This window comes from Thalassophryne amazonica, chromosome 4, assembly GCF_902500255.1.
Source record: "Thalassophryne amazonica chromosome 4, fThaAma1.1, whole genome shotgun sequence".
Lineage (NCBI taxonomy): Eukaryota > Metazoa > Chordata > Actinopteri > Batrachoidiformes > Batrachoididae > Thalassophryne > Thalassophryne amazonica.
In genome coordinates this window covers 37,415,411-37,442,840 of record NC_047106.1, presented here as the reverse complement: position 1 = coordinate 37,442,840, position 27,430 = coordinate 37,415,411, and the positions used below count along the sequence as shown (strand labels likewise).

Sequence of the window (27,430 nt, the reverse complement as noted above, 5' to 3'; positions counted from 1 at the left end):
CAACATATGTGGCAGGAGTGTACAGAAAACCCTGATTTACAGATGTGCTCAAGACAGTGACTGAATAACCAGAAAGTAAAGGATGAAGACTAAACTAGAACAGAACTCAATAAGTGGCTGAAGTGTAACAGATAATCCTCAAAACTTAATGTGATAACACAGTATGACTAAATAAAAAGCAGAGACTAAACTATAACAGAACTTAACGTGGCTGAAATGTAACAGATCATAAAACCAAGACGAAAGTGGAAGAAACAGAAAATAAACATTCAGGGTCAGACAGAAGGACAAAGAGAGGGAAACAGACAGAAACTGGGGGACAAAACCAGATTCGGGGCAGGTCCAGGGCTAAAACATGACAGTATTAAAATGCTCCACGCAAGGTTTTTCAGGCAGGTCTTGTCAGGCACACAGCAGTGGGGGAAAAAACCCCGCACATTCACGCATAATCCAAACCTAATCCAAACCGAATGTACACATACAGAAATGTGAAAAAAGATTATTTTAATATTTAGCTGGTTTTGACATCATAACAGTAATTGGGGTGCAGATTACTTATCTGACATGTCTGATGTGACACTCGTTTTCTTTCGGTCGCAGCCGAGCTGCATGTCTGCTTCTGCTGATTTGACACTGGAGCTTTCAGAAGCCCAGAATGAACCATCAGCCACAGGAAAACTAGAAGACAAAGCTCTCCTCCTCATCTCTTCAGATTTGAATATGCACAAACGTTTCTGATGAACTTCGTAGACATCGGCTAACAAGGAACTCATTTTGCACTTTATAACAGCACTTTATAAAATCAACTTTAATCATAAAAATCACAGCACACAGCCCCCATCATTGTGCGCCCAGTGGCAGAGATATTGAGATGATATCTCTTTTTTTTCCTGAGGTTATGTCTACACTTGCATCACTCCGGTCATGTATCAGTAGAGGATCTACTGTTGCCACAGCGAAAAACGTAGCAGTCTTTGTGTGCCCTTCCGACTGCCATGGGGTGGTCTATAAGGTGTTTTTGCATGGCCTAAGGTGGTTTTTGTGCATCTTCTGGGCTTGGCGAACCTTCTGCGGAAATCAGGTGCAGCTTCATACTTCACCGCGACCATTGCAATCATAGCGGTTTGTGAGAGCATACTGAGAGGACCTTGTAAGGTCCTGGCAGCAGCTGAGTGCCTCTTTGGCGTCATGCTGCGTTTGACCCCATTTCATGACCGCACAAGGATCGCTGGACAGACTCCATCCCTGTGTAAAGGTGGTTTAAGGTAGATAAGTTTAAATGCTTGGGATTGACTATCTGAAGTGATGGAGAGTGTGGTAGAGAGGTGAGGAAGAGTTCAGACAGGGTGCAGTGGGTGAAGAAAGGCAGCCAGAGTGATTTGAGGCAGAAGGATCGCTGCAAGAGTGAAGGGGAAAGTCTACAAGACAGTAGTGAGTGCTGGACAGTTTAGAGACAGTGGCACTAACAAAAAGACAGGAGGCAGAGTTGGAGGTGGCAGAGCTGAAGATGCGACAATTTTCTTTGAGATTGCTGAAGATAGACAGGATTAGGAATGAACATATCGGACGGACAGTACAGGTCAGGCGGTGTGGAGACAAAGTCAGAGAGCTGGGATTGAGGTGGTTTGGTCATGTGCAGAGGAGGGACCCAGGGTATATAGGGAGAAGGGTATAAGGGGAGGTGATGGTGTAGTGGTTAAAGCGTTGGGCTTGAGACCAGAGGATCCTCGGTTCATATCCCAGCCTGACTGGAATATCGCTAAGGGCCCTTGGGCAAGGCCCTTAATCCCTTAGTTGCTCCTGGTGTGCAGTGAGCGCCTTGTGTGGCAGCACCCTGACATCGGGGAGAATGTGAGGCATTAATGTAAAGCGCTTTGAGTGTCTGATGCAGATGGAAAAGCGCTATATAAATACAGTCCATGAAGGATGCAGAGGATGGTGTCACCAGGATGGAGGAGATGAGGGAGGCCAAAGAGGAGGTATATGGATATGCTGAGGGCGTACATGCGGGCATGACAGAGGAAGATGCAGAGGACAGAGTGGGATGGAAACAGTTGATCTGCTGTGGTGACGTCTGATGAGAGCAGCCGAAAGAAGAAATATGATCACTGTTAAAGCTCTCTTTTTCAAAAGTTTTGACTTCATGTTACTCTACCCTGTGTCCTTCGATAAGACACTTCATGTGTATTGTCTCAGTCCACTTAGTTGTAAAGGTGTATTAGACTTGGCTGGGAAAGTAACCTGCGTCAGAGTGGTGTCCTGTCCAGGGGCAGTTGTAGTCTCTCATCCGCTTCACACTATGGAGTCCGGGTGTAAGAACTGGCACAATGGGTATCAGGGCCTGTACTGGAATTCTGTCTACTATAGCTCAGGTAATTAATTGGTTAATAATTTGCCATACACTGTCAGAGCAATCTGCACCAAAAACAAAACAAACAAACAGCGAAACAATCAAACAAACAAAAAACAACTGGTTTTGACCACAGATTTCAATATATCTGGATTATGGACATCATGGAAGATTGGCTGAGTTGTGAAAGGAAGTCAAATGGCTTCTGTTTATTTTTTTTGGGGGGGGGGGGGGGTGCACTTAGTTGGTGTTTTGAACATTCCCAAAATGCCTCATCTGTACCTGAATGCGATGATATTGTATAGATTTGTGTTGTAATGTGCTGAAAGGCATTGGACAACTCAGTACCTTTCAGCACATTCCAAACAGTTCATTCTTGACCAGGTTTCTCATGAGATCAGCTTCATTTCTGGTTGAGTTCAGGAGTCTATTTCACCCGCTTTTCTCTTGTGCAACATCAAGTGCACTTAAGTGCTGCTGCCGTTTAAATCTGCCGTAAATCTTTGTTTTGTTCTAACTTGGAATCAAGGGTGTCAGAACCCTTGTGCCATTGCATCTGCGTATTCCTGCTTCCTACTTAAACTTATAAATAATATAAACAAACATTTAGCATGACAAAAATTATTGGACACCTCAGTTACACTTAAATAAGTTCACTAATTTTTATGAATGTTCGTTGTTGAATAAATGAGCTTTATTGAAAAAAATTCAGATATTAAAAATAGACATTCCAATTCTCTGTTTACTCCCAAGGCTGCCAACTTCTCTGATAGGAACACAGGAAGAACATTTTATTTATTTATTTGAAAAAGCCCGACTCCTTCGTTCTGTTTAGATAATTTAACAGATAGATTCTAGGGGTCAGTCCGTCACAGTGGACACATGCCTTTCTCTTGGACTGGAGGAAACTGAATTCACCCTTTCTCTCTTAGCTAGGCCTGAATGTTCTGGGACAAAGTGTAAAAAACATATTTTTTTCCCCTCCGCCCCATTAACCATTTGTGAACATAACAAGGGCAATATTCAAATCAAATCAGATCAATTTAATTTATATAGCGCCAAATCACAACAGTTGCCCCAAGGCGCTTCATATTGCAAGGCAAAGCCATCAATAATTACAGAAAAACCCCAACTGTCAAAACGACCCCCTGTGAGCAAGCACTTGGCGACAGTGGGAAGGAAAAACTCCCTTTTAACAGGAAGAAACCTCCAGTAGAACCAGGCTCAGGGAGGGGCAGTCTTCTGCTGGGACTGGTTGGGGCTGAGGGAGAGAACCAGGAAAAAGACATGCTGTGGAGGGGAGCAGAGATCAATCACTAATGATTAAATGCAGAGTGGTGCATACAGAGCAAAAAGAGAAAGAAACACTCAGTGCATCATGGGAACCCCCCAGCAGTCTAAGTCTATAGCAGCATAACTAAGGGATGGTTCAGGGTCACCTGATCCAGCCCTAACTATAAGCTTTAGCAAAAAGGAAAGTTTTAAGCCTAATCTTAAAAGTGAAGAGGGTGTCTGTCTCCCTGATCCGAATTGGGAGCTGGTTCCAGAGGAGAGGAGCCTGAAAGCTGAAGGCTCTGCCTCCCATTCTACTCTTACAAACCCTAGGAACTACAAGTAAGCCTGCAGTCTGAGAGCGAAGCGCTCTATTGGGGTGATATGGTACTATGAGGTCCCTAAGATAAGATGGGACCTGATTATTCAAAACCTTATAAGTAAGAAGAATAATTTTAAATTCTATTCTAGAATTAACAGGAAGCCAATGAAGAGAGGCCAATATGGGTGAGATATGCTCTCTCCTTCTAGTCCCTGTCAGTACTCTAGCTGCAGCATTTTGAATTAACTGAAGGCTTTTCAGGGAACTTTTAGGACAACCTGATAATAATGAATTACAATAGTCCAGCCTAGAGGAAATAAATGCATGAATTAGTTTTTCAGCATCACTCTGAGACAAGACCTTTCTGATTTTAGAGATATTGCGCAAATGCAAAAAAGCAGTCCTACATATTTGTTTAATATTCGCATTGAATGACATATCCTGATCAAAAATGACTCCAAGATTTCTCACAGTATTACTAGAGGTCAGGGTAATGCCATCCAGAGTAAGGATCTGGTTAGACACCATGTTTCTAAGATTTGTGGGGCCAAGTACAATAACGTCAGTTTTATCTGAGTTTAAATGCAGGAAATTAGAGGTCATCCATGTCTTTATGTCTGTAAGACAATCCTGCAATTTAGCTAATTGGTGTGTGTCCTCTGGCTTCATGGATAGATAAAGCTGAGTATCATCTGCGTAACAATGAAAATTTAAGCAATGCTGTCTAATAATACTGCCTAAGGGAAGCATGTATAAAGTGAATAAAATTGGTCCTAGCATAGAACCTTGTGGAGCTCCATAATTAACCTTAGTCTGTGAAGAAGATTCCCCATTTACATGAACAAATTGTAATCTATTAGATAAATATGATTCAAACCACCGCAGCGCAGTGCCTTTAATACCTATGGCATGCTCTAATCTCTGTAATAAAATTTTATGGTCAACAGTATCAAAAGCAGCACTGAGGTCTAACAGAACAAGCACAGAGATGAGTCCACTGTCTGAGGCCATAAGAAGATCATTTGTAACCTTCACTAATGCTGTTTCTGTACTATGATGAATTCTAAACCCTGACTGAAACTCTTCAAATAGACCATTCCTCTGCAGATGATCAGTTAGCTGTTTTACAACTACCCTTTCAAGAATTTTTGAGAGAAAAGGAAGGTTGGAGATTGGCCTATAATTAGCTAAGATAGCTGGGTCAAGTGATGGCTTTTTAAGTAATGGTTTAATTACTGCCACCTTAAAAGCCTGTGGTACATAGCCAACTAATAAAGACAGATTGATCATATTTAAGATTGAAGCATTAATTAATGGTAGGGCTTCCTTGAGCAGCCTGGTAGGAATGGGGTCTAATAGACATGTTGATGGTTTGGATGAAGTAACTAATGAAAATAACTCAGACAGAACAATCGGCGAGAAAGAGTCTAACCAAATACCGGCATCACTGAAAGCAGCCAAAGAGAACGATATGTCTTTGGGATGGTTATGAGTAATTTTTTCTGTAATAGTTAAAATTTTATTAGCAAAGAAAGTCATGAAGTCATTACTAGTTAAAGTTAAAGGAATACTCGGCTCAATAGAGCTCTGACTCTTTGTCAGCCTGGCTACAGTGCTGAAAAGAAACCTGGGGTTGTTCTTATTTTCTTCAATTAGTGATGAGTAGTAAGATGTCCTAGCTTTACGGAGGGCTTTTTTATATAGCAACAGACTCTTTTTCCAGGCTAAGTGAAGATCTTCTAAATTAGTGAGACACGATTTCCTCTCCAACGTACGGGTTATCTGCTTTAAGCTGCGAGTTTGTGAGTTATACCACGGAGTCAGGCACTTCTGATTTAAGGCTCTCTTTTTCAGAGGAGCTACAGCATCCAAAGTTGTCCTCAATGAGGATATAAAACTGTTGACGAGATAATCTATCTCACTCACAGAGTTTAGGTATCTACTCTGCCCTGTGTTGGTATATGGCATTGGAGAACATAAAGAAGGAATCATATCCTTAAACCTAGTTACAGCGCTTTCTGAAAGACTTCTACTGTAATGAAACTTATTCCCCACTACTGGGTAGTCCATCAGAGTAAATGTAAATGTTATTAAGAAATGATCAGACAGAAGGGGGTTTTCAGGGAATACTGTTAAGTCTTCAATTTCCATACCATAAGTCAGAACAAGATCTAAGGTATGATTAAAGTGGTGGGTTTGACTCATTTACATTTTGAGCAAAGCCAATCGAGTCTAACAATAGATTAAATGCAGTGTTGAGGCTGTCATTCTCAGCATCTGTGTGGATGTTAAAATCGGCCACTATAATTATCTTATCTGAGCTAAGCACTAAGTCAGACAAAAGGTCCGAAAATTCACAGAGAAACTCACAGTAACGACCAGGAGGACGATAGATAACAACAAATAAAACTGGTTTTTGGGACTTCCAATTTGGATGGACAAGACTAAGAGACAAGCTTTCAAATGAATTAAAGCTCTGTCTGGGTTTTTGATTAATTAATAAGCTGGAGTGGAAGATTGCTGCTAATCCTCCGCCTCGGCCCGTGCTACGAGCATTCTGGCAGTTAGTGTGACTCGGGGGTGTTGACTCATTTAAACTAACATATTCATCCTGCTGTAACCAGGTTTCTGTAAGGCAGAATAAATCAATATGTTGATCCATTATTATATCATTTACTAACAGGGACTTAGAATAGAGAGATCTAATGTTTAATAGACCACATTTAACTGTTTTAGTCTGTGGTGCAGTTGAAGGTGCTATATTATTTTTTCTTTTTGAATTTTTATGCTTAAATAGATTTTTACTGGTTGTTGGTGGTCTGGGAGCAGGCACCGTCTCTACGGGGATGGGGTAATGAGGGGATGGCAGGGGGAGAGAATCTGCAGAGAGGTGTGTAAGACTACAATATTGATCCTAAATGGTGTCACCAAGACCAAACTCAAACCTTAGTAAGGTATAATTTACAGAAACAAGTTTCATCACTGTCCATGAAGTACTTTTGGTGCTATCATGTACATTACACCTCTGAAATACAGCCCCTGGTGGCCACAGATAGAATATAAATGCACCCAATATTGATCTTGTGCAACATCTTGGTGAGGTGATCTGTACTAATTTTCACCATATTACATGATACCTCTGTCAAGCTATCCTTTACACAAGGTTTCTGAAACTTGCCCCCTAGTGGCCACAGTTACAATCACAACATGCTCAGTGTCAAAGTTATCCAAGGTCCTCATGTGGTGACCTTGTGTAAAAAGTTTCACATTTTAGCTTCTTCAGAGTCATCATGGATGTGTTGGTGGCTCCCCTCACCTGTCACTTTCATTACAGATTTGTCGTAATGGGCTCTTTCATTTAATGAATAACTGGTTTAAATGAACTCAACTGAACTAAACAGTTAAAATCAATTCTACAGCTCTTAGTTGCTCACTTGTCAGTGAAACAGCAGTCATCACAACAAGGCTTTGGAAATTCTAGGAAAATGATAAGAAAACTTATTGAAAGCCACGTGTAACTTCAAAACCACACATATCTTGAGAGAGATGGAGAGAGAAGCAGGAAGTGTCTGCTTTGAGGGTCATTCATTCTGTGAACTTGTGACATGTTATGAGTCATAAAATGTAACAGCTGTTTAACAGTCACCAAATAACGGTTTGTTTCATTTAGTACACTTCTGTGTGGAAGTGGTCTGTCAGCCTGTCTTCCTCGTGGTGTCAACTACACTTGCTCCTAATCTGTCATCAATCCAGTCTTCACTAACCATCCAGCAGGTGGCAGATACATCTGCGGGATATTACAAGGGCAAAACAATGTTGCTTTTCTGATTAGTGTGGTGCATCAAAGTTCAGCAGATGTGAAAGAGGTTGTCCTTTTTATGTTTTTTTATTTTTTTTATTTGGTGAGTTAGAAGATGATGGTGTTTATTGTTTTTGAGTTATTTTCTTAAAAAAAAAAACAGGAGGGGATAGACACATTTGTCTATCAACTGTATTCACTCACTGTTTTACCTGTGAAACAGCTCACACATAAAGTGCTGTAATTCCTCCATCATTCACTCCAGTCAAATTAAAGCTGAGCATTTGCAGCTTGAGCTCACAGACATGATTTGTCTTCAACTCTTAAAAGGTTTTGAGTAACAATAGAAATCGTAAAAAACTTCTAGTTGTCCAACTGTACTGGGGAGCTGGTGACCTGGAGGTTAGAGATGGAAAAAGAAATAGAATTTGGGTCATTCCAATGGAAGAGTGTATTTAGTGTGTGTTGGAGATTAATTGAGTGTCTGACAGGGTGATGAATTCGAATTTGAACATTGAAGGGGTAATGGCACATGTCCCACAGGTAGGTTGTGAGATGAAGGAGAAAGATGATGTCTGGAGTGAATTAGATGAGGTAGTAGAGAGTGTACCCAAGGATGAAGTCGTGGTGATTGGCTCAGACTTCAATGGCCATGTTGGTGAAGACAACAGATGTGATAAGGAATACATGTCTAAGTATATGCATATTGAATGTGTCCTGGAAACTGTGAATGTCTGGAAGGCAGCAGGCCCTTGATGGGATCCCAGGCAGGGTTCTCGAGGACTGTTCTCACCAGCTCACAGAGGTTTTAACAGACATCGTCAGTCTCTCCCTGGTGCATGCTACTGTCCCAGCCAAAATCTGCTACCATCATTCTGGTGCCAAAGCAATCTAACATTAGCTCCCTTAATGATTACAGACCAGTGGCCTTAACGCCAGTTGTCTCAGAGTACTTTGAGAGACTTGTTCTGGGACACATGAAGAAAGCTCTCTCTCCTACCTTGGACCAGCACCAGTACGCATACAGGCCGAATAGATCCACAGAGGAAGATATTGCAGTGACTTACCTGGCACAGAAAGGGCTGTATGTTTGGCTGTTGTTTGTGGATTTTAGCTTTGCTTTTAATACAATTGTCCCCAGGATATTAGTCAGGAAACTGGGACCCCTGGGTCTCCATGAACATTTGATGCTGTGAATTAAGGACTTTTTGACCAACTGTCCATAAACAGTGAAACCTGGTGCCCGCACCTCCCTTGTCCTGACACTTAGCACAGGAAAACCACAAGGGTGTGTGCTCAGGGCTTCTCTATACTCCCTCTGTACCTGTGACTGCATACCCACTCACCCTACAAACACGATCGTCAAGTTTGCAGATGACACAACTGTCGTGGGTCTCATCTCAAATGGAGATGAGATCGCCTACAGGTGTGAAGTCTGCAGATTGACAGGATGGTGTGCAGAAAACAACCTGTCTCTAAATATCAAAAAGACATAGGAACTCATCCTGGACTTCAGGCAGAAATAGGATGTGTGTCTGACACACAGGATAGGAGACCAGGAGGTGAAGTAGGTGACCAGCTTCAAGTTTTGAGGGACCCTCATCAGCAGTGACCTAAAATGGAGAATAAATACTACTGCGGCAGTGAAGAAGGCCCACCAAAGACTGCACTCCACTAACAAAAAGACAGAAAGCAGAGCTGAAGATGCTGTGAATTTTGTTGTGCAGGTAGGACAGTTTGAAGACAAAGTCAGACAGGCAAGAGTGAGATGGTTTGGCCAAAAGAAGAATAAGGTGACCTGGGGGTCAGAGAGACGGGCTTATGACTTGATGGAAAAGATGAAAAAGTGCTACAGAAATGTAGTCCATCACCATATAGTATATGGACAGGTATGTCCAATTGTATAGTGACGGCGAAGGGCAAAAATCTAGAAACAACTTTAAGGACAGAAAGGGGAGAAGATATGTCTGCAGAAATAAATACTGAAGCTGTGGATGGATAAGCGACAGAAGAGGGAAAGAGGTAGCAGTTTAAGACAGGCCCAGTAGAAATGGAAGGTCTGCAGATCGAGCCTGAAGGATCGAGAGTGAGATAAGAACAGAGACGGTGATTGTGAGATAACAATTTAAAATGGGGAATCAGTGTAAGATAAGATGTAGATTTTCTGCTTTTATTTTTGCTCTCACTTGCACAACTGTTTCAATAATGATTACCTTGTACCAAAAAGGGGGCAAACTTTCTCTCTGTACACACACACACACACACACACACACACACACACACACACACACACACACACACACACACACACACACACACACACACACACACACACACACACACACACACACACACACACACACACACACATTGACAGAGTGCCTGAGAGTTTTCACTGCTGACACAGTGACCCAGTCCAGCAGATGTAGGTTACACTTTTTATCCTGGGGGCTTTTTGTTTTCGTCTCATGCACACACAGCTGACTGGGAATTCACTATCTGATTTCTAAAGAAAAAAATATCATCAGCTTGTTGTTGAAAGTGAATTATATTAATTCTGCTGAAGAAAATGGTACATTGGACTGGGACTTAGCAAGAATGAAATGCACCACAGGGTGGCCTAAGCAGGCTTGCAACCGAGTCATAGGTTTGATACCCTGATAAAACGAAAATAAATAGTGTGCCCATGAGCAAGGTCTTTAGCCCCATTGTGCAGTTGAGTGCCCTGATCTTGGTGTGTGCATGCGTTTGAGCCGACCTTGGTCTTGTGATGGTCTCACATCTGCCTCGTCTTTTTGTAGTTGATATTAGTATTCTTCAATAATCCAATCCAGTATTCATGCCAAGTCAAATATTTGACAGTGTTGTTTACTCTCTGAACTGCTGGCAGCAGATATCATCTTCTCACATCTGTTAATTTAGACAAAATAAACAAACTGGCACAGTGTGTGTGCAATATCCTCAGTTTGAAATGTTCCACATTGCCTCCAATTATACATTCTTGTTCATTTTAACAGCATCCACATTTGTTGATAGCACAAAAAAGCATCTTCTCCAGAGATTGTTTGGTGTTATATTGGTCATAAATCAGCAGGCATAACTTTTTAATTATTCTCAGTGTTGTATGTGTTCTCCTGTGTTTTCAGGCTCTGCAAAAACTAGCCAGTCAGTACCTAAAGAGAGACTGGCCTGGAATTAACCCAGATGACCAGAGAACAGACTACAGGTAGGACCTGCTGAAATGTGCAGCCTGTATGGTCTAAACTGCACAGTTAGAAGCTGTTTTGGTCACCATGTCTCACAGCCATTCTGATTTCAGTTTCACTTACTGTCAGCTATGAAGCTCAGATGATGGGTGAATCCAGGCTCTGCACTTATGGTTGAGAAAAACATATAGGCCATGTCTCAATTCAGGAGTTGCGTCCTTTGAAGGCTGCATTAGTTGACCACATGCATCATTGTGGTGCAACTAGACTGTCTCATTTCAAAGTTTCCTTTCAACAAATGCAGCCTTCTTTCCCTGGAAAAGAAGGCTGTATTCAGTTTCTTTGCATAGAAAAAAACCTCCATGTTTTCCTTCAATGCATGAAAATATGAGGGAAAACCAAAAGTGCTGCATTTGTATTTTTGTTGAATATAATATGATCTGCAGTCCATTAATCATTATTTGCTGTTTTGTGCAAATTGGGACCAGTCTGGTTTCTGGCTGTGAAAATGAGAAACGGTTAAATAATGCATTTTAGAATTAGATTTGTATTCATGTGCTCTTTCAACAATTATTTAGACAGGACTGCCTCTTCTGGTGCACAAACGTGCACACACATTTCTCAGTCCCACTGTGGTTTCTCACAGTTCAGCCACTGCATTTGTCTTGCTTTGAACTGAAGATAGAAACAGAGATAGAAACACTTCACTGCCTATTTTGTCCAACTAGGAACGTGTATGCAGTGTGGAGGTCTTACTTAGAAGGAACAGTGCAGGTGAGCCAGTCCAGGCTCAACGTCTGTGACAACTACAAGACTCAGATATCAGAACCCGCCAAGACCGTACGACTCTACAAGGAGCAGCAACTCAAAAAGGTAAGAGCTCCTGTTTCTGTATTTCCTTTTGTGTACTTACACTCAACATGTCACATTCGGCTCCTCTCTGTTGAACAGCTTCTCTGTTTTGTGTTTGTCTTCACAGACGATTGACCAGTTGTGTGGCATTCAGGCAGAGCTGCAGGAGTCAGTGAAGGAGTTGGCCAAAGCCAAGAAAAAATACTACGACTCTGAGCAGGTTGCCCACGCTGTACGAGAGAAGGCTGATATAGAAGCCAAGTAAGTCCTCCGTGACATCTGGCACCTAATATGTGAGGACAAATGAACCCCACAATAAAAAATTGGGGGCTGGGGTTGGAGGGAATCCCAAAAACAATAATGCAGGTATTTTGATGTCTACAGAAGTTGAAGCAATTTCTGACAAAATGCTTCTTTTCAACCACTGGCGGGTTCTTTTAAGTGTGTGTAAATAATAATATTAAACTAACTACATATCGGAGGCCCAACTCCTTATCCCGCTGAGCTGCCTGCTCTCCTTTTTATTTCGAAGGGTTCAATAAACATACTGCATTAACCATTAAAAAGGTTACAGCCATTTTTATACACAAACCATACTGCATTAACCATTAAAAAAGTTACAACCATTTTTATACACAGTGTCTTTATTTTAAGAGACCACAAGTAATTGAACAAACTAAATATGAGTACTGTATTACTTTTAGAGCTAGTTTTCTTTAGACAATTCAGGGGATAGATGCATGAGCATTTCCAAGTTGCTGGTTATGTCTTGGAGTTAATTTACATCAATCAATCAAATGCACACAACATGGTGTTAAATCTATCTAGAGTTGGTACTCACCAAAACCTGAGGAGACTCGTGAGGGAAGCCACCCAGACAGCTCTGAAGGAGTTATACAGAATGATAATGTATTTCCTCCATTTATTTATTTTCTTTTTCTGCTATGTTTTTCAGGTCTAAACTGGGTCTTTTTCAGTCAAGAATTAGTTTACAGAAAGCTAGCGTAAAGGTAAGAGAGCTCACTCCAAAAGAGGCACGTGCACATACATAGCAACACAGAGACAGAATATAAGCTCTCTGTGGTAAGGCAGCGCTGTCAAGCAGACACTTTTAAATCATAAAACAAGACCACAATCATTTGTTCAATGATCCCAGAATGTGTGATGAAACTCTACTGAAGAAAAGCTCCAGGGTTTTAGTCAGATGCAGTGTTGTAACTGTCTCTCCTGTTCCCCGGCAGTTGAAAGCGAAGAGAAGTGACTGCAACTCGAAGGCAACACAGGCCAGGAATGAGTACTTGCTAACGCTCGCTGCTGCCAACGCTCACCATGACCGTTACTACCACACAGACCTACTGCACTGCATACAGGTACGTATGGAACAAGAGGATGAATCAAATATTTGAACAGTGTAAAAGGTAGTTCACCTAAAAGTATCTTCTTTTTACGACTTGACAGTCCCACTCAGGTTAAAGACACAGTGCCATTTAGTTTTCCAGATAATTGACAAATTTTACTTGTTAAAATCTAGTTATTAGAAATCTAGTTATTATATTTATTTTTGTAGTATGTTACAAAAAATACAGCAAAATTTATTGCTGTGAAAGACATTTATTTTGTGGAGAATTAACAACAGCAAATATTGTGAAATTTTGCAGATGACATGAAGAAGGAAACACAACTGTTCTGCTAAAGTTGTGAAGGTAGAAAATTAATTATATCCAAGACTTCAAGAAGTGCACACAGAAATGCAGAATGCAAAAATAATATTCAAAGTCCCAACTTATTTTGCAAAGCCCAGTAAAAATGATATAATTGACTGTTAGCATTCACAACAGCCACAGCAGACATGAGTGGAGGTTGTCTTACATGTCTAGTAGATATCCAGCAAAACCACAATGTGAAATATGGCCATATCTTATCCAGAGTTCTTCTCAACGGGATCTATGGTGGTTTTGATTTGTTAGTTGTGTCTGTTGACGTTTTGAAGGTCTAGTACATTTATTCAGTTCCATGGCGTTAGTATTAGCGTAACACTGCCCTTTTACTTTTGAATGACATGCTGGAAAACTGGATTTTATTGTGTGTTACAGCAACTTGTCGCATTTTTTTTTTTTTTTTTTTTTTTTTTTTTTGTAAGTGGCAAAAAAAAAAAGTTGAGACAAGACAAGTTTTAAGATATTGGCAATATAGAATTGTGCATCCTTTATATGAATAGAATACAGCATAAATAGTTTTATTGTAAGTGTTAAAAAACTCAAATGCCATTGCAACCTTTAACTAAAGTACTTACTTATGATCAAGTTCTTAAAGAAACCTCGCTTTTCTGTTCCCTTGATTGTGTCTGTTGTGTTTGGATTTTTTTTAATTCTCCATCTTTTTCACAGTTTTTTTTGCTTTAGGCATTGATGAGCAGCTATACTTTGAGGCCATCCTGAATAATAGAGAGCTGGTCCTTGTGCCAGGAGGACAGGACTGCAGGGAGCTGTGCACAAACATAAAAAATGGACATTGCTGGAAGGAGACAATCTGCTCCTCCTATGCCTCCCCTTTTATGACTTTATTTGAAATTTTTTGTACGTTTTAAGTCAGTCACAGCAACATTTTCAACTGAGGGACCCAAAGTCTTGCCGCTTTTGGGTTAAATTAAAGCTGGGCCGAGAAAGTGGCATGAAAATCGAAGAAAGAAGCTGAACAATATATGCAGAACCACATCAGCAGCAATGCACTCACATAGTGGAAGAGTAACAGTTCTGAGTTTTTGTTCATCCCAAGGGTTTCCCCACTTTTTATGGCACTCTCTTCAGTATTTGTCGTCCTCATATGAAATGAACCGACTGTCCTGTCAGAGCGTTTTATTGTTATGGATATAATTCATCGGTTATGGTAGTGGAGGCACATTATAGAATAGCATGAATCAGGCCACAAAGTGCTGCATTTCACCATTCAGATAATTTCCAGACAGCTCATTGTACAACAGCAAGAATTCATGATCTGTTTTGAGCCGCACTGACAGATCTTCTCCCCAAGAGTCTTTGATGTCAAAACAATGGGAAATGTGCAAAATGCGGCTGACATCTATTACATTTGTTCTTTAGGATGTTGTGAATTTCACTTCATGAATCCTTTGTGTAGTGACTTTGGCTGCAGGAGAATTCTTTTTCCAAGAACTGCTGTCCTTGTCAATGCGACAGTAATAGTGAAAGGGCAGTGGGAGAACACTGCTCCCCATCGCCCTCTGCTGTCCGCAGTTGGTGTTGTTTTAAATGTCATCTTCAAAGATTCTCTGCAGAAAAACAAACAAAAAAACACACACTCCTGCACAGTTTGTCTTACCTCTAGCTGCCCCGTCTGATGTGGCGAGCTTATGGCATTGATCACGCTCACACGGTCATTTAACCGAAATGCAAACTCACACCAGCTGACCATGATAAAGGGACGGGGCTTTTTCTGGAAGCTGACTCACACTGTTTAAACAGGGCCATACATGGGGGAAAGGAGGAGGGGAGGAAGAGAACAGAGGAAAAGAAAAAGGGAGGAGGAAATGAGCAGAATGACAAGGGTACATTTAGAGACAAGTCTACCAGCAACACACCCTGAGTGATATAATTTCCCTGTCTGGATCCCGTTGTCCTGTGTGTGTGTGTGTGTGTGCGCACAGAGTGGTGGTGCGAGTGCTGCGCTTTTTGGCACTCAACTGTTTTTCTACACGTCACGCTTGGTGCACTCTGAGTGGATGTAGGCTACTGACAGTCTGAGCTTTGATGAAGGACTTTTGGCCAGAGAAGTGTGTATGTGAGCTTGTGTGCGTCTGCGGCCTCTGTGTTATGTCGAATTGGAATCTGAACTCCTTCCCCTGCAGCTGTGAGAAAGCGATCCAAAGAATAGTTCTCACATAAACACACATTTGCTCATTTTTTGGTTCTTCTCTGTTGCTCTTTCATGCTCTCCTCAGTTAATGCCTTTCATATCATTTCAAAATGTTCTCTTTTCCTTCCTGTATGGGGTTTTGCCAGAACTACTCCAACTCTTTTTTTTTTTCAAAGGCTGTTCATTTGGATTATGCATTTCATTTAAATGCCTTTACATCACCACATCAAATATAATAAGAACTGTCAAAATGCATAAGTGCGTTCTGTCACATATTGGAACAGCATAACCTGTACTGCATTTCCACTTGTCTTTTCTTTTTTGTTTGGGGCTGTTGTGCTGTATCTGTGATGAAATGTGTCTGTGTCAGACAGTGAGTGAAGCCTTTTGACCTTCCCTTCAGGCATTTGCAGGCTGGATTCAACACACATGTGCATTCTGCATTCTTTTAGCCATAGAACAATCATCTCTTTCCTTTATTTTTGTGTGTTCAACTTGCAGAGTGTGATGCTTTTGAAGAGATGCTGGGAATACTGTCAAATATCATAAAAATATCATAAATATGTCCTATTTGAGCTTCGTGTTGGCGTTTTTTTGGATTAGCAGCCGATAGGCCGCTAACCCTATGTTGTGGCGCAGCGTCCGTCGAAGTTGTCAGTGTACATTTATTGTGATATCTCAAAAACTGTCTTATACCTTTTCTTTTAATTTAACAAGGGCACAGTGTTGGTCATTGACATTGGTCCCACCCCAAAATTATTTGCATCCATTCATTCGTTTGGAAATGGCGGCTATTTTTATGCAGAAAATAGCCATTTTGAGCACTTAAAGGCAATTTTCTCAAAAACTGCCTGATAACTTTTTCTCCAATTTGTCAAGGGACCCATATTTCCTAATATGGCTGATTGACATATTTCATGTCAAAAAAGTATAGTCATAGATTTGTTCGTTTGAAAATGGCAGCCATTTTTATGCAGAAAACAGCTAATTTGGGTATTTGGATCCAATTTTCTCAAAAACTGTCCTATAACTTTTTTTTTTATTTAACAAGGGCACAATATTGGTCATTGGCATTGTTCTCATTCCAAAATTATTTGCATAAATTAGTTCGGTTGGAAACAGCGGCCATTTTTATGCCGAAAATGGCATTTTTCCATGGGCTTTAATTGCGCCGGTAACCCACAGGGCCTTTGGCACTCTAGTTTAGATCTTTCAGGAGAATTTTCCATGTTTTTTAGGAGATGAAAGTAAATGAAGGTTCAGTGACTGAATCTGACTGATGAGGATTTTGCTCATTCGGATGAATGTGACTTTTAATCACCAACTGAAAATCCCCAAAAGTGACATTGCAAATGATAACCTGTCATACATATACATATACATACATACATACATCTCCAACCACTTATCCGGGATCGGGTTACGGGGGTCATAAGTATATTTAAATTCTAATACTTTATGAAATGAAGCCCCCAGGTTTGAAAAGTTGGGGAGAAGTCTGCACCTGTATTATATATGACATCATGTTTTCATAGGTTTTTTGTGTTTTTCGACATCACAATGTAAATCCATGTTATTACCTACTGTGGTGTAATTCATCATGATATCATCATGTTATGATATCATAAATGAGATCTTGATGTCCTTATCTCATGGTTTGGTGTTTATTTACTTTCACCTTATCTCATGGTTTGGTGTTTATTTACTTTCAATGTTCCAATATCAAAGGATCGTATGACCATTCAGTCTGACAGTAATCAATTAATATACCTGTGTGTACTAAAATATTTGATGATTCTTCAAATCAGGACCTTCAGTGTGCACTGGAGTGGTTTGCAGCTGAGTGTGAAGCATCCGGGATTAAAATCAGCACCTCCAAATCCGAGGCCATGGTTCTCGACCGGAAAAAGGTGCTTTGCCCTCTTCAGGTCGGTGGAGTGTCCTTGCCTCAAGTAGAGGAGTTTAAGTATCTCAGGGTCTTGTTCACGAGTGAGGGACTGATGAAGCGTGAGATCAACAGACAGATCGGTGTAGCGTCTGCAGTGATGCGGTGATGGTCGCTGTATCGGATCGTCATGGTGAAGAGAGAGATGAGCAGGGGGGCAAAGCTCTTGATTTACCGATCGATCTACGTTCCGACCCTCACCTGTGGTCATGAGATTTGGCTCATGACCGAAAGAACAAGATTGCAAGTACAAGCAACCGAGATGAGTTTCCTCCGCAGGGTGGCTGGGCGCTCTCTTAGAGATAGGGTGAGGAGCTCGGTCACTCGGGAGGAGCTCGGAGTCGAGCCGCTGCTCCTCCACGTCGAAAGGAGCCAGCTGAGGTGGCTCGGGCATCTTTTCCGAATGCCCCCTGGACGCCTCACTGGAGAGGTGTTCCGAGCACGTCCCATCGGGAGGAGGCCCCGGGGAAGACCCAGGATATGCTGAAGGGACTACGTCTCGCAGCTGGCTTGGGAACACCTGGGGGTTCCCCCGGAGGAGCTGGGGGAGGTGTGTGTGGTTCGGGAGGTCTGGGCGGCTTTGCTTGAGCGGCTGCCCCCGCGACCCGACCTCAGATGAAGCGGAAGAAAATGAATGGATGGATGGATGGTGTACTAAAATACATCTCTGATAAGGCTGTTTCTCACATAAATATGATACTATGACATCATGACGACAAAGGTTTTTCCAGACATTTTAGCATTTTTGTTGTTGGTTTTTTATGACATTTTGCCCGTTTTGACAACTAAAAAATATGTACCATAGTCGTCCCTCTCTAACAGACAAGTGTGTTCCATAGGTTGTGGTGCAACTATACCAACATCATCTTGTGTCAAAAAAGTATTATATTCTAAGATGATTTATTTATTAATTAAATGTATTAATTTATATAGCACCAATTCACGATGAAATCGTCTCAAGGTGCTTCACACAACATAATAAAAACATAAAACACTGAATTAAAAATTTAAAAACACAATTAAAAGACAACCATAAAAGAATACAAGAATAAAAACACAACATAACATTAATGATAAAACAAGGAAAACAAACAAATAAATAAATCTTTAGACGTGATTTAAACGTCTCCACAGTATCCGACTGCTGTATGTGTGCCGGGAGATCGTTCCACAGAGCCGGGGCACGGTAGGAGAAAGCTCTGTGACCGGTAGACTTCTTATTCACCCTGGGAACACATAAATTAATATAAATTAATTTGTGAGGCGTAGCATTCCTTATGGGGTTTCATGTATCTGATATTGATTAGTCCAGTGAGTCTGATGAGTCTAATACATCTGTTCAAAAAGTCTGTTGAACACATTTGCCAAAAAAAAAAAAAAATCAATCAGTCAACTCCAGTCAAGTGTTTGAAATGTAGTTTCAAAGAAACCATTCTCATATACAGTGTAATGGGATCAAATAATATTAATGATCATGAAATCAAAAAATAATGTTGAAAACAATCTGTTTTTGTTGTATTCGTGTTATTTCTCAGAAGATTATAAATATGTTTTGCTTGAGTCTCTTGCACCTCTCCCTGCATGGTTATCTTAACGTGAAACATGTAAAACAGGAGGTATCATACTTCTGCCAGCGTTTCATGTTCAGAACAAGCCTCTACAAATTTAACTACGTAAAAACAAAAAAATCAGTGCAGCTGTATAACTTACACATGCCTGGCAGTGATGTGCTCAGGATCAAACATGTTTAAATAAATCTCACTGTGCCTGTCAGATCAAGAGCTGAAATGAAATCAGTTTGATAAATAAACCACTTAAGTGCACAAGAATGGCTGGAACTGATAAAATCCATTGGTTGTGAAGCCTCAATAATTGTAGCAGCATCACTGATAGTTAAGGTTTTGTAACATTAGCCTCAGCATCCGTTTCTGTGATGCTTTCTCTCACTTCTTTGTGTCCTCCTTTTTAGTATCCTTTTAAATGCTTTTTACATTGTCCTGGACTAAAGTACAATGAAAAGAAAAAGAATGAATCCATTCTTTTGTCTGTCTTTCAGGCCTTGGATGGGAGGATCTTCGAACATGTGAAAGACTACCTGGTGGCGTTGTGTCGTACCGAGTTGGAAGCCTCCCAGGCATCACACAACACCTTTCAGTTCCTGCTGGACAAATCCACCAGGGTGAGTCTTTTAGGCCAACTGTGGTCTATTTGTGAGTTGTTGCTTTCAGAATCAGGGTTTAATTCAAAACAGATATTGCATTGATTATACAGTATGTGAATAAATAATTTGAAGATCTCACTTTGAACTGAAGAGTGGTGATCACAGGACTGGTTTGTTTTACTGTGTTGCATTGTGTGCAGATTGAAGTTGTGGAGGTTTTTTGAAATGTTTTTTTACAGCTGCTTTCAATACTTCATGTTAAATAATCTGCAAGTGATTAATTGCGGAATGATTTGTGCAACTTTTTGGGTATGATGAAACAGTCTCTTGCTTGAACAGTAGCTACCTTGGTCCCTTACACAAATAACATACTGTATTTTCCGGTGTTGCAGATCGAACGGTCCCCCCTAAAAATCGGTCCACCCTGCCTTCACTGCACATGCATCATTTCGGAGCGTCAGCAGTGATTCACAGATTATCACCTCGTTTCTGCATAAAACTTCACTCTAGTCATCATCTATCTCAGCAACAGATATCTGAAGCTTTTGTACAACAATTATTTCCACATGAATTCAGCATTATTTCATAATAAAAGACAGCAGCCCAATCAGAGCGCAGAGCAGCACGTCTGAGTCTGACGTGCTGCTGCGCCTACGTCATTTCAGACCATCAGTAGTGATTCACCGATTATCAGGTTTCTGCTTAAAACTGACTTTAGGATGATTTAAGAGGTTTTAATGTGTCATCTGATGGTTAATAATCACATTATTCCCTTTGATTGCTTTGGGTGAAGAGAGTCAGTCTCAGATGCTTGCACAGTGAAGGCACAGTGAAGGCAGGGCAGACCAATTTTTAGAGGGGACTGTTTTGTCAGTGACACCGGTGTATGTTGCTTTTTTGTTTGTTTGTTTGTTTTTACTGGTTTGGGAGGTCCTGTGACATACATAATGAAAAATCACACATTCATTATTACTCATTCATTTTCTACAAGTATACCTGCTTACTCTAGTCAAGGTGGGCGGGGGGAGCCTATCCCAGCAGGCGACAGGTTGGGTAAATCTTGGAAAGGACGCCAGTCAATCACAGAACCATATATATATATATATATATATATATATATATATAAAATTTAAAGTCACCAGTTCACTGAACCTGCATGTCTGTGGAAGCGGGAGGAAGCCATAGCACCTGGAGGGAACTCACATAAACAGTGGGAGAACATGCAAATTGCCACACAGAAAGGCCAAGGCAGGAAGCCAAACCAGAACCTTCTTGCTGTGAGGCAACAGTGCTAACCACTAATCCAACATGCCACTGAGCTCATTTTTATGATAATAATCATAATAATAATTTGTGGGGCTTTCCCAGGAATCAGAGCACTACACAAAGTAAACTCCAGTAATAAAAGAATAAACACAGTTACATGATAAACACTACAACAGTGCACAAACATCACAATTTGAAGAACTGTTTAAAAAAACAAAACATTTTTATTATAGTGTTTCCAACACTGTGAGCCAGCAACCCATTTCCATCTGACAATTTCTTTTGTCCAGGCTGTGTCCAATAACATCCAGTATGTTGTCCATTGCGGGCAGCACGGTGGATTAGTGGTTAGCACTGTTGCCTCACAGTGAGTAGGTCATGGGTTCGATTCCCACATGTGGTCTTTCTGTGTGGAGTTTGTATTTTCTCCCTGTGTTTGCGTGGGTTCTCTCCAGGTGCTCCAGCTTCCTCCCTCATCCAAAGACATGCAGGTTAGGTGGATTGGAAACTTTAAATTGTCCCTAGGTGTGTGTGCGGGTGTGAATGTGTTTGTTTGTCTATATGTGGCTCTGCAACAGACTGGTGTCATGTCCAGGGTGTACCCCGCCTCGCACTCTGTGACTGCTGGGAAAGGCAAGTAAAAAAATGTGATCAGACAGCACAGATTCTTTATAACTTTACCTGAATTGGACAAGTCCAATTTTTCTTTCTCAAGTGATGAAATTACTATTATAATTTTATTTTTTTGTGCATTTCATTGTGCACTTCAGAGCCTTTCTGACAGCATGTGCACATTGTGACAGCATGTGGGGTGTTGAATGAAGCTTTTCCGCAAAAGCCACATTGATAAATCCACCCTGTTCATGGATAGATGAAAGCTCCGATCAAATCTGATAAGATTCCTTTCGATAAAGGTACTTTTAGTTTATTTTTTGTGATTAGTCATTGTACAGATTGTCAGATCCCGTTATTTATTCTTTTAGATACACGCGGCACACCCTCACCCTCCGATGAGTGCGTTTGTGTACCCAAAAACCAGCTCTCCGTCTCTGGGGTCCGACCTTCGTGTCTCCACGCGTATTACCCGGCAGGGCTGCACAAAGGCTGTTTAAGCTGGTAGCGAGGAGATTCGTCTAGCCGCTCACTGCCTCCATCCGGACGTCCATCCCGCTGACGCTGATCTCGCACCCCGGTCGAATAGCCTCCTCTGGAACCAGGATACGAGCCGGCCACGCCCGTTAACGGCAGCTCTCCTCTTATGGATCAGGGCTCTTGGAATGTTGCTAGATTTTAGATTTAGTGACTCGTACAGCGAGTCCCCAGGATGCGTTAATTTCGTTAAAAACCAGACTAACCTTTTAGAGCACTTTTTGATGTTATACACCCAACAAACTTTAACTTTTACACCTTAAGAAGAATCAATAAATCCAATGTCCGAGCCTTAACACTTTAACTGCATGCTTGGAAATTTATTGCAGGTTTTGCAAGGGCTGACAACATAATCAAAATCGGTTATATGATGATAATTTCACAACAGTAATTCAAATATAAGCAGAATAATAATTGGCAGAGATTTTTGTTTTTGATTCAATAATGCTGTCTGATCTTACTTTGACTGGACTGGATTAACTTCTTAACAATTTTTCTAGGAGTGAGGGAAGGAGGTTTTTGATGTTAAAATCCCCAGTTCGATGAACTTGATCTCCTCTTCATCAGCTATTAGTTGTTAGCTGACCACGATCCTTGTGTGATGTTGTAATCCTTCAGGAAATAAATCCACATAAGAGTTTATTCCTTCTTCAATCAACCAAAAGTTGATCTAATCCATTCTGGTATGATGCGATGTTCCTTGAGAGAGAAAACGTTGAAACTTTCCCACACAGACTTAAGGCCAGTGATTATTCTTCAATGCTCTGCTACTCAGTGACTGGACAGCCTGAGTGGGAGTTGAAAACTCTCTCAGATGATCTCTTATGTCTCCAATCCTCTCACTCCACGATTCCAATTGCTTCTCACAAGATGGTCAAGTCTTGTGATCTCCTCGTAGCAGGGGAGAAGTGACAATAACCCCATTTCCTGTTGTTGTGCAGTTTTTATATGAGAACTCTTGTTGTTCTGTTGATCTTGGTTACCATGGGGACGATGGTGACTCAAAACCTCCTCCCTACTCCTTCCCTTACTGGAAGCCATCTGCAGAACTCATTTCCCAGCTGCCAGATGTCCCAAGTTCCTCTTTCCTGTTTACACATCAGCTTTTCCGAGAATTTATTCTTTTTAAATCATGTCTTTAGAATCACATCAATCATATTCAATCATTTCATTACAACTTTCTTTCACATAAAAACAATTCATATGATCATATACAACCATTTTCATTCCTCATTATTCATTTCATATTTTATCACATCTTAATTATTTGATCAGTTGTTTTTATCATCAGCTCTTCTGGCCTTGCTTGCGACATCACTAACTTCCTCCTTTTTCTCTGCACTCTTTATGAAAAACAACTCATATAATCATTCATTTTACTTATTTGTAACATACTTTTTCTAATCAACTCTTACTTTTATTACATTAATAGTTCATTTAATCATACTTATTATGTTAGAATCATTCTCAGACATATTCCATCGTCTTCACCACTGAGTTCATTCCATGGGCCTCCCCATCTGCAATGGAAAAGTCCGGTATGACCTCACTTACTCCGGGAAAGTACCAAACACTGTTCAGTTTATTCCAACAACATGTGTATTAATCCCATGGCACGTATTATATTCCAAGATGAAAACAAGATGAAAGCAAGCTTAAAGTCATCTTTCTTGACACCCCCTCCATGACTTGAAGCTCTGCCGATCTCTTTATACTTCCATGAAAACATCCCCGTCGTCGTCGACAGGGTGAAGGGTGAGCACTTCTTTCTCATCCACCATCGGTGACAGAACAGGAGGAGCTGGAGTTGAACGACACTCATCCAGCACCACGTACTCCTCTCCGCCCATCTGTAGATTGCTGTCGCCGTCAGAAGGCTGCTCCTCCAGTAGCGATGCTTGTGATGGTAATTCCGATGGAGATGGAGTCGCCTCATATTCCTGAGATGATAATCCGTCAGGGAACGATGGTGCGCATGGTGAAGTGGGGGTGACGGGTGTATAACACGGTGCAACTGGTGTAGATGGTCGTGGTGATGTATCCTTCGGTTGAGGTGAAGCTTCAGCGTGAATATCCTCAGGCTCGGGCTGTTGAAGGTGTTCGTCCAGGAACACCTGCGTGAGGGCCTCCAAACACCAGTTCATATCCTCGGTCTGCACTCCAACCTCCACAGTGTGCTGTGGAGATGAACGTGGAGCTGGTGGTAATGAAGGACCAATGGCCACGATCCGGCCATCAGCGAGATGAGCTGTGGAGAATCTTATTCCCGTAGGGTACATCCACATTTTGGTAAACACGGGGCAATACGTATATCCTTCTGGAGACACTATAGTGTCAGCTCGTATTTGATCAACCAAAAGGGAATGCCAAATCACGGTTGCCTCAGCCTCAATTTTTAGGTATGTTGCTGTTGGTACCTGGGGCAGAAAAGATGTATCCTTCCGTCCCATTATCCCTCGTGCCACTTGAACAGCGAAGTTGTTGCTATAACACGTCGGGCACCACAGAGTCGGTGTTACCTCCCAGAAGTAGATCGCTTGTTCCAGGGTGGCTTGACAATGAATACATCTTATATCCCCCTGTAGTGTAAGAGGAAACATTAGTTTTTTAACTGTTGAGGTTGTTCCTCTCACACTTCCTAGGGGCAATTTTGGCCACTCTGGGTCAAAGCTTGTGTGGAGCTGGTCCGGGCTTTTATATTCTTGACCATTTCCCCCAGGATTAGGACCTCCCGGGGATATCGATTCATCTCCACTTCCCTCTGGCTTGTTTTTCTCATCACTTTGTTCGGATTCGGCCTGGGAGTCTATCTTGCCCTCGTCTTCATTGTCGAGGATCTGACTTCCACTCATATCTTCCATTATAGGATATTGTTCCTTAAGCATTCTTCCTAACCCTTTTAGCCGTTCTGCCATGGACTTAAACTCAGCATATACAGACACTGATTTTGCTTTAACATCAACCAGGACCGTCTCTATTCCCAACAACCCAGCTGTCATTTTTACTACGGGGTCATAACTTTTCTCAGGACTTATTAAGGTGGTGATTTGTCCTCTTGTCCACCCTTCTTCAAGAAGTTTACACCACCACTCAAGCCACTCTCTGGTCCCTGTCTTGTCCTTTGGGACTGGTGGGCTCTCCAAAACGGCCAGGATCTGCCCCTCCTTATGCTTACCTGGATAATATATCCCTAATGTGTGTATAGTTCCTGCCATATCTTCTTTGAAACATTCTTCATCAGTTTCCACACTTTGATCTATGACATATTTTTGAACTGTTTCTGCCCAAGAATCATATCCTCGTCCATACAATACCACTCTGTGTTATCGAATATTCACTTCTTTTTCCTCGTCATGTTCGGATTCAGGGGTTGCTACGGGTCCTGACTCTTCTTCAGCCATATTTTCACTGCTTGTTTTTAACACTAACCTTACTGTTTCGTAATGATTATCCTCCCTTTATTCTCTCGGTTGCTGAGATTGTCGATTCCACCACTGTCGTCTCCTTGACTTCAGCTATGGTCCTTGTCGTCTCGAGTCGTCTGCCTCTCAAAGCCTCTCTTGGCGCCTTGAGTCAGGGATGAGTGATAGACTACTTGGCTATTCAGTGCTAATTCCAAAGGTTAACTCCAAATCAGCTGCTCCTTTTCCCGCTTCTCCCCTCAGGAACCTCACGGGTTGATGATCCTACTCTCTCTTGTAGATCACCATTTTGCACGGTATACTCTCATACCTGCTTTCTTTGACGATCCGATCCAGCAGGCTCCCTCGTCTGCTTCCCTTCCTCGTCGTTTCGTGACGATCCAGCAGGCTATCTCCGTCTGCTTCTCGTCCCAGTTCAGACGATCCCGCAGTGACACGTCTGCTTCTCGTCCCAGTTCAGACGATCCAGCAGTGACACGTCTGCTTCTCGTTCTTGATCCCAGCTCCCTGGGATGCTTACTCCTGTTGTCTTTACGTCGTCCTTCTGGTGGTCGCCTCCAAATTTTCACCTCTCTGGAAAACAGATGTGTTTCAAGCAGTTACTGGACCTATACAGGCCATCAGCCGACACTCTCAACAACACTGTCTCCCTTGGTGATCTACTCAGGGGTTTTCCACCTATCCAATGGCAAAAGACTCTCCTTTGGCCAGGGTTCTTCCTCGGACCCGACTACACTTCGTCAGGTCCCTGTTCGGGCGCCACGTGTCAGATCCCGTTATTTATTCTTTTAGATACACGCGGCACACCCTCACCCTCCGATGAGTGCGTTTGTGTACCCAAAAACCAGCTCTCCGTCTCTGGGGTCCGACCTTCGTGTCTCCACGGGTATTACCCAGCAGGGCTGCACAAAGGCTGTTTAAGCTGGTGGCGAGGAGATTCATCTAGCCGCTCACTGCCTCCATCCGGACGTCCTTCCCGCTGACGCTGATGTCGCACCCCGGTCGAATAGCCTCCTCTGGAACCAGGATACGAGCCGGCCACGCCCGTTAACGGCAGCTCTCCTCTTATGGATCAGGGCTCTTGGAATGTTGCTAGATTTTAGATTTAGTGACTCGTACAGCGAGTCCCCAGGATGCGTTAATTTCATTAAAAACCAGACTAACCTTTTAGAGCACTTTTTGATGTTATACACCCAACAAACTTTAACTTTTACACCTTAAGAAGAATCAATAAATCCAATGTCCGAGCCTTAACACTTTAACTGCATGCTTGGAAATTTATTGCAGGTTTTGCAAGGGCTGACAACATAATCAAAATCGGTTATATGATGATAATTTCACAACAGTAATTCAAATATAATCAGAATAATAATTGGCAGAGATTTTTGTTTTTGATTCAATAATGCTGTCTGATCTTACTTTGACTGGACTGGATTAACTTCTTAACAATTTTTCTAGGAGTGAGGGAAGGAGGTTTTTGATGTTAAAATCCCCAGTTCGATGAACTTGATCTCCTCTTCATCAGCTATTAGATGTTAGCTGACCACGATCCTTGTGTGATGTTGTAATCCTTCAGGAAATAAATCCACATAAGAGTTTATTCCTTCTTCAATCAACCAAAAGTTGATCTAATCCATTCTGGTATGATGCGATGTTCCTTGAGAGAGAAAACGTTGAAACTTCCCCACTCAGACTTAAGGCCAGTGATTATTCTCCAATGCTCTGCTACTCCGTGACTGGACGGCCTGAGTGGGAGTTGAAAACTCTCTCAGATGATCTCTTATGTCTCCAATCCTCTCACTCCACGATTCCAATT

General features: G+C 41.7%; 1 protein-coding gene across 4 annotated transcripts in view; it reads left to right on the top strand.

Annotated features, from left to right (window-relative positions):
• LOC117509653 (F-BAR and double SH3 domains protein 2-like) overlaps nt 1-27,430 on the top strand; it is a 176,185-nt gene that overhangs the window by 83,068 nt on the left and 65,687 nt on the right. For all 4 annotated transcript variants that reach the window (XM_034169399.1, XM_034169401.1, XM_034169400.1 and 1 more), the window contains exons 4-9: nt 10,890-10,969; nt 11,678-11,822; nt 11,929-12,062; nt 12,757-12,811; nt 13,043-13,171; nt 19,673-19,795. In XM_034169399.1, coding sequence (XP_034025290.1) covers nt 10,890-10,969; nt 11,678-11,822; nt 11,929-12,062; nt 12,757-12,811; nt 13,043-13,171; nt 19,673-19,795 — 666 coding nt within the window. The remainder of the gene's footprint in view (nt 1-10,889; nt 10,970-11,677; nt 11,823-11,928; nt 12,063-12,756; nt 12,812-13,042; nt 13,172-19,672; nt 19,796-27,430) is intronic.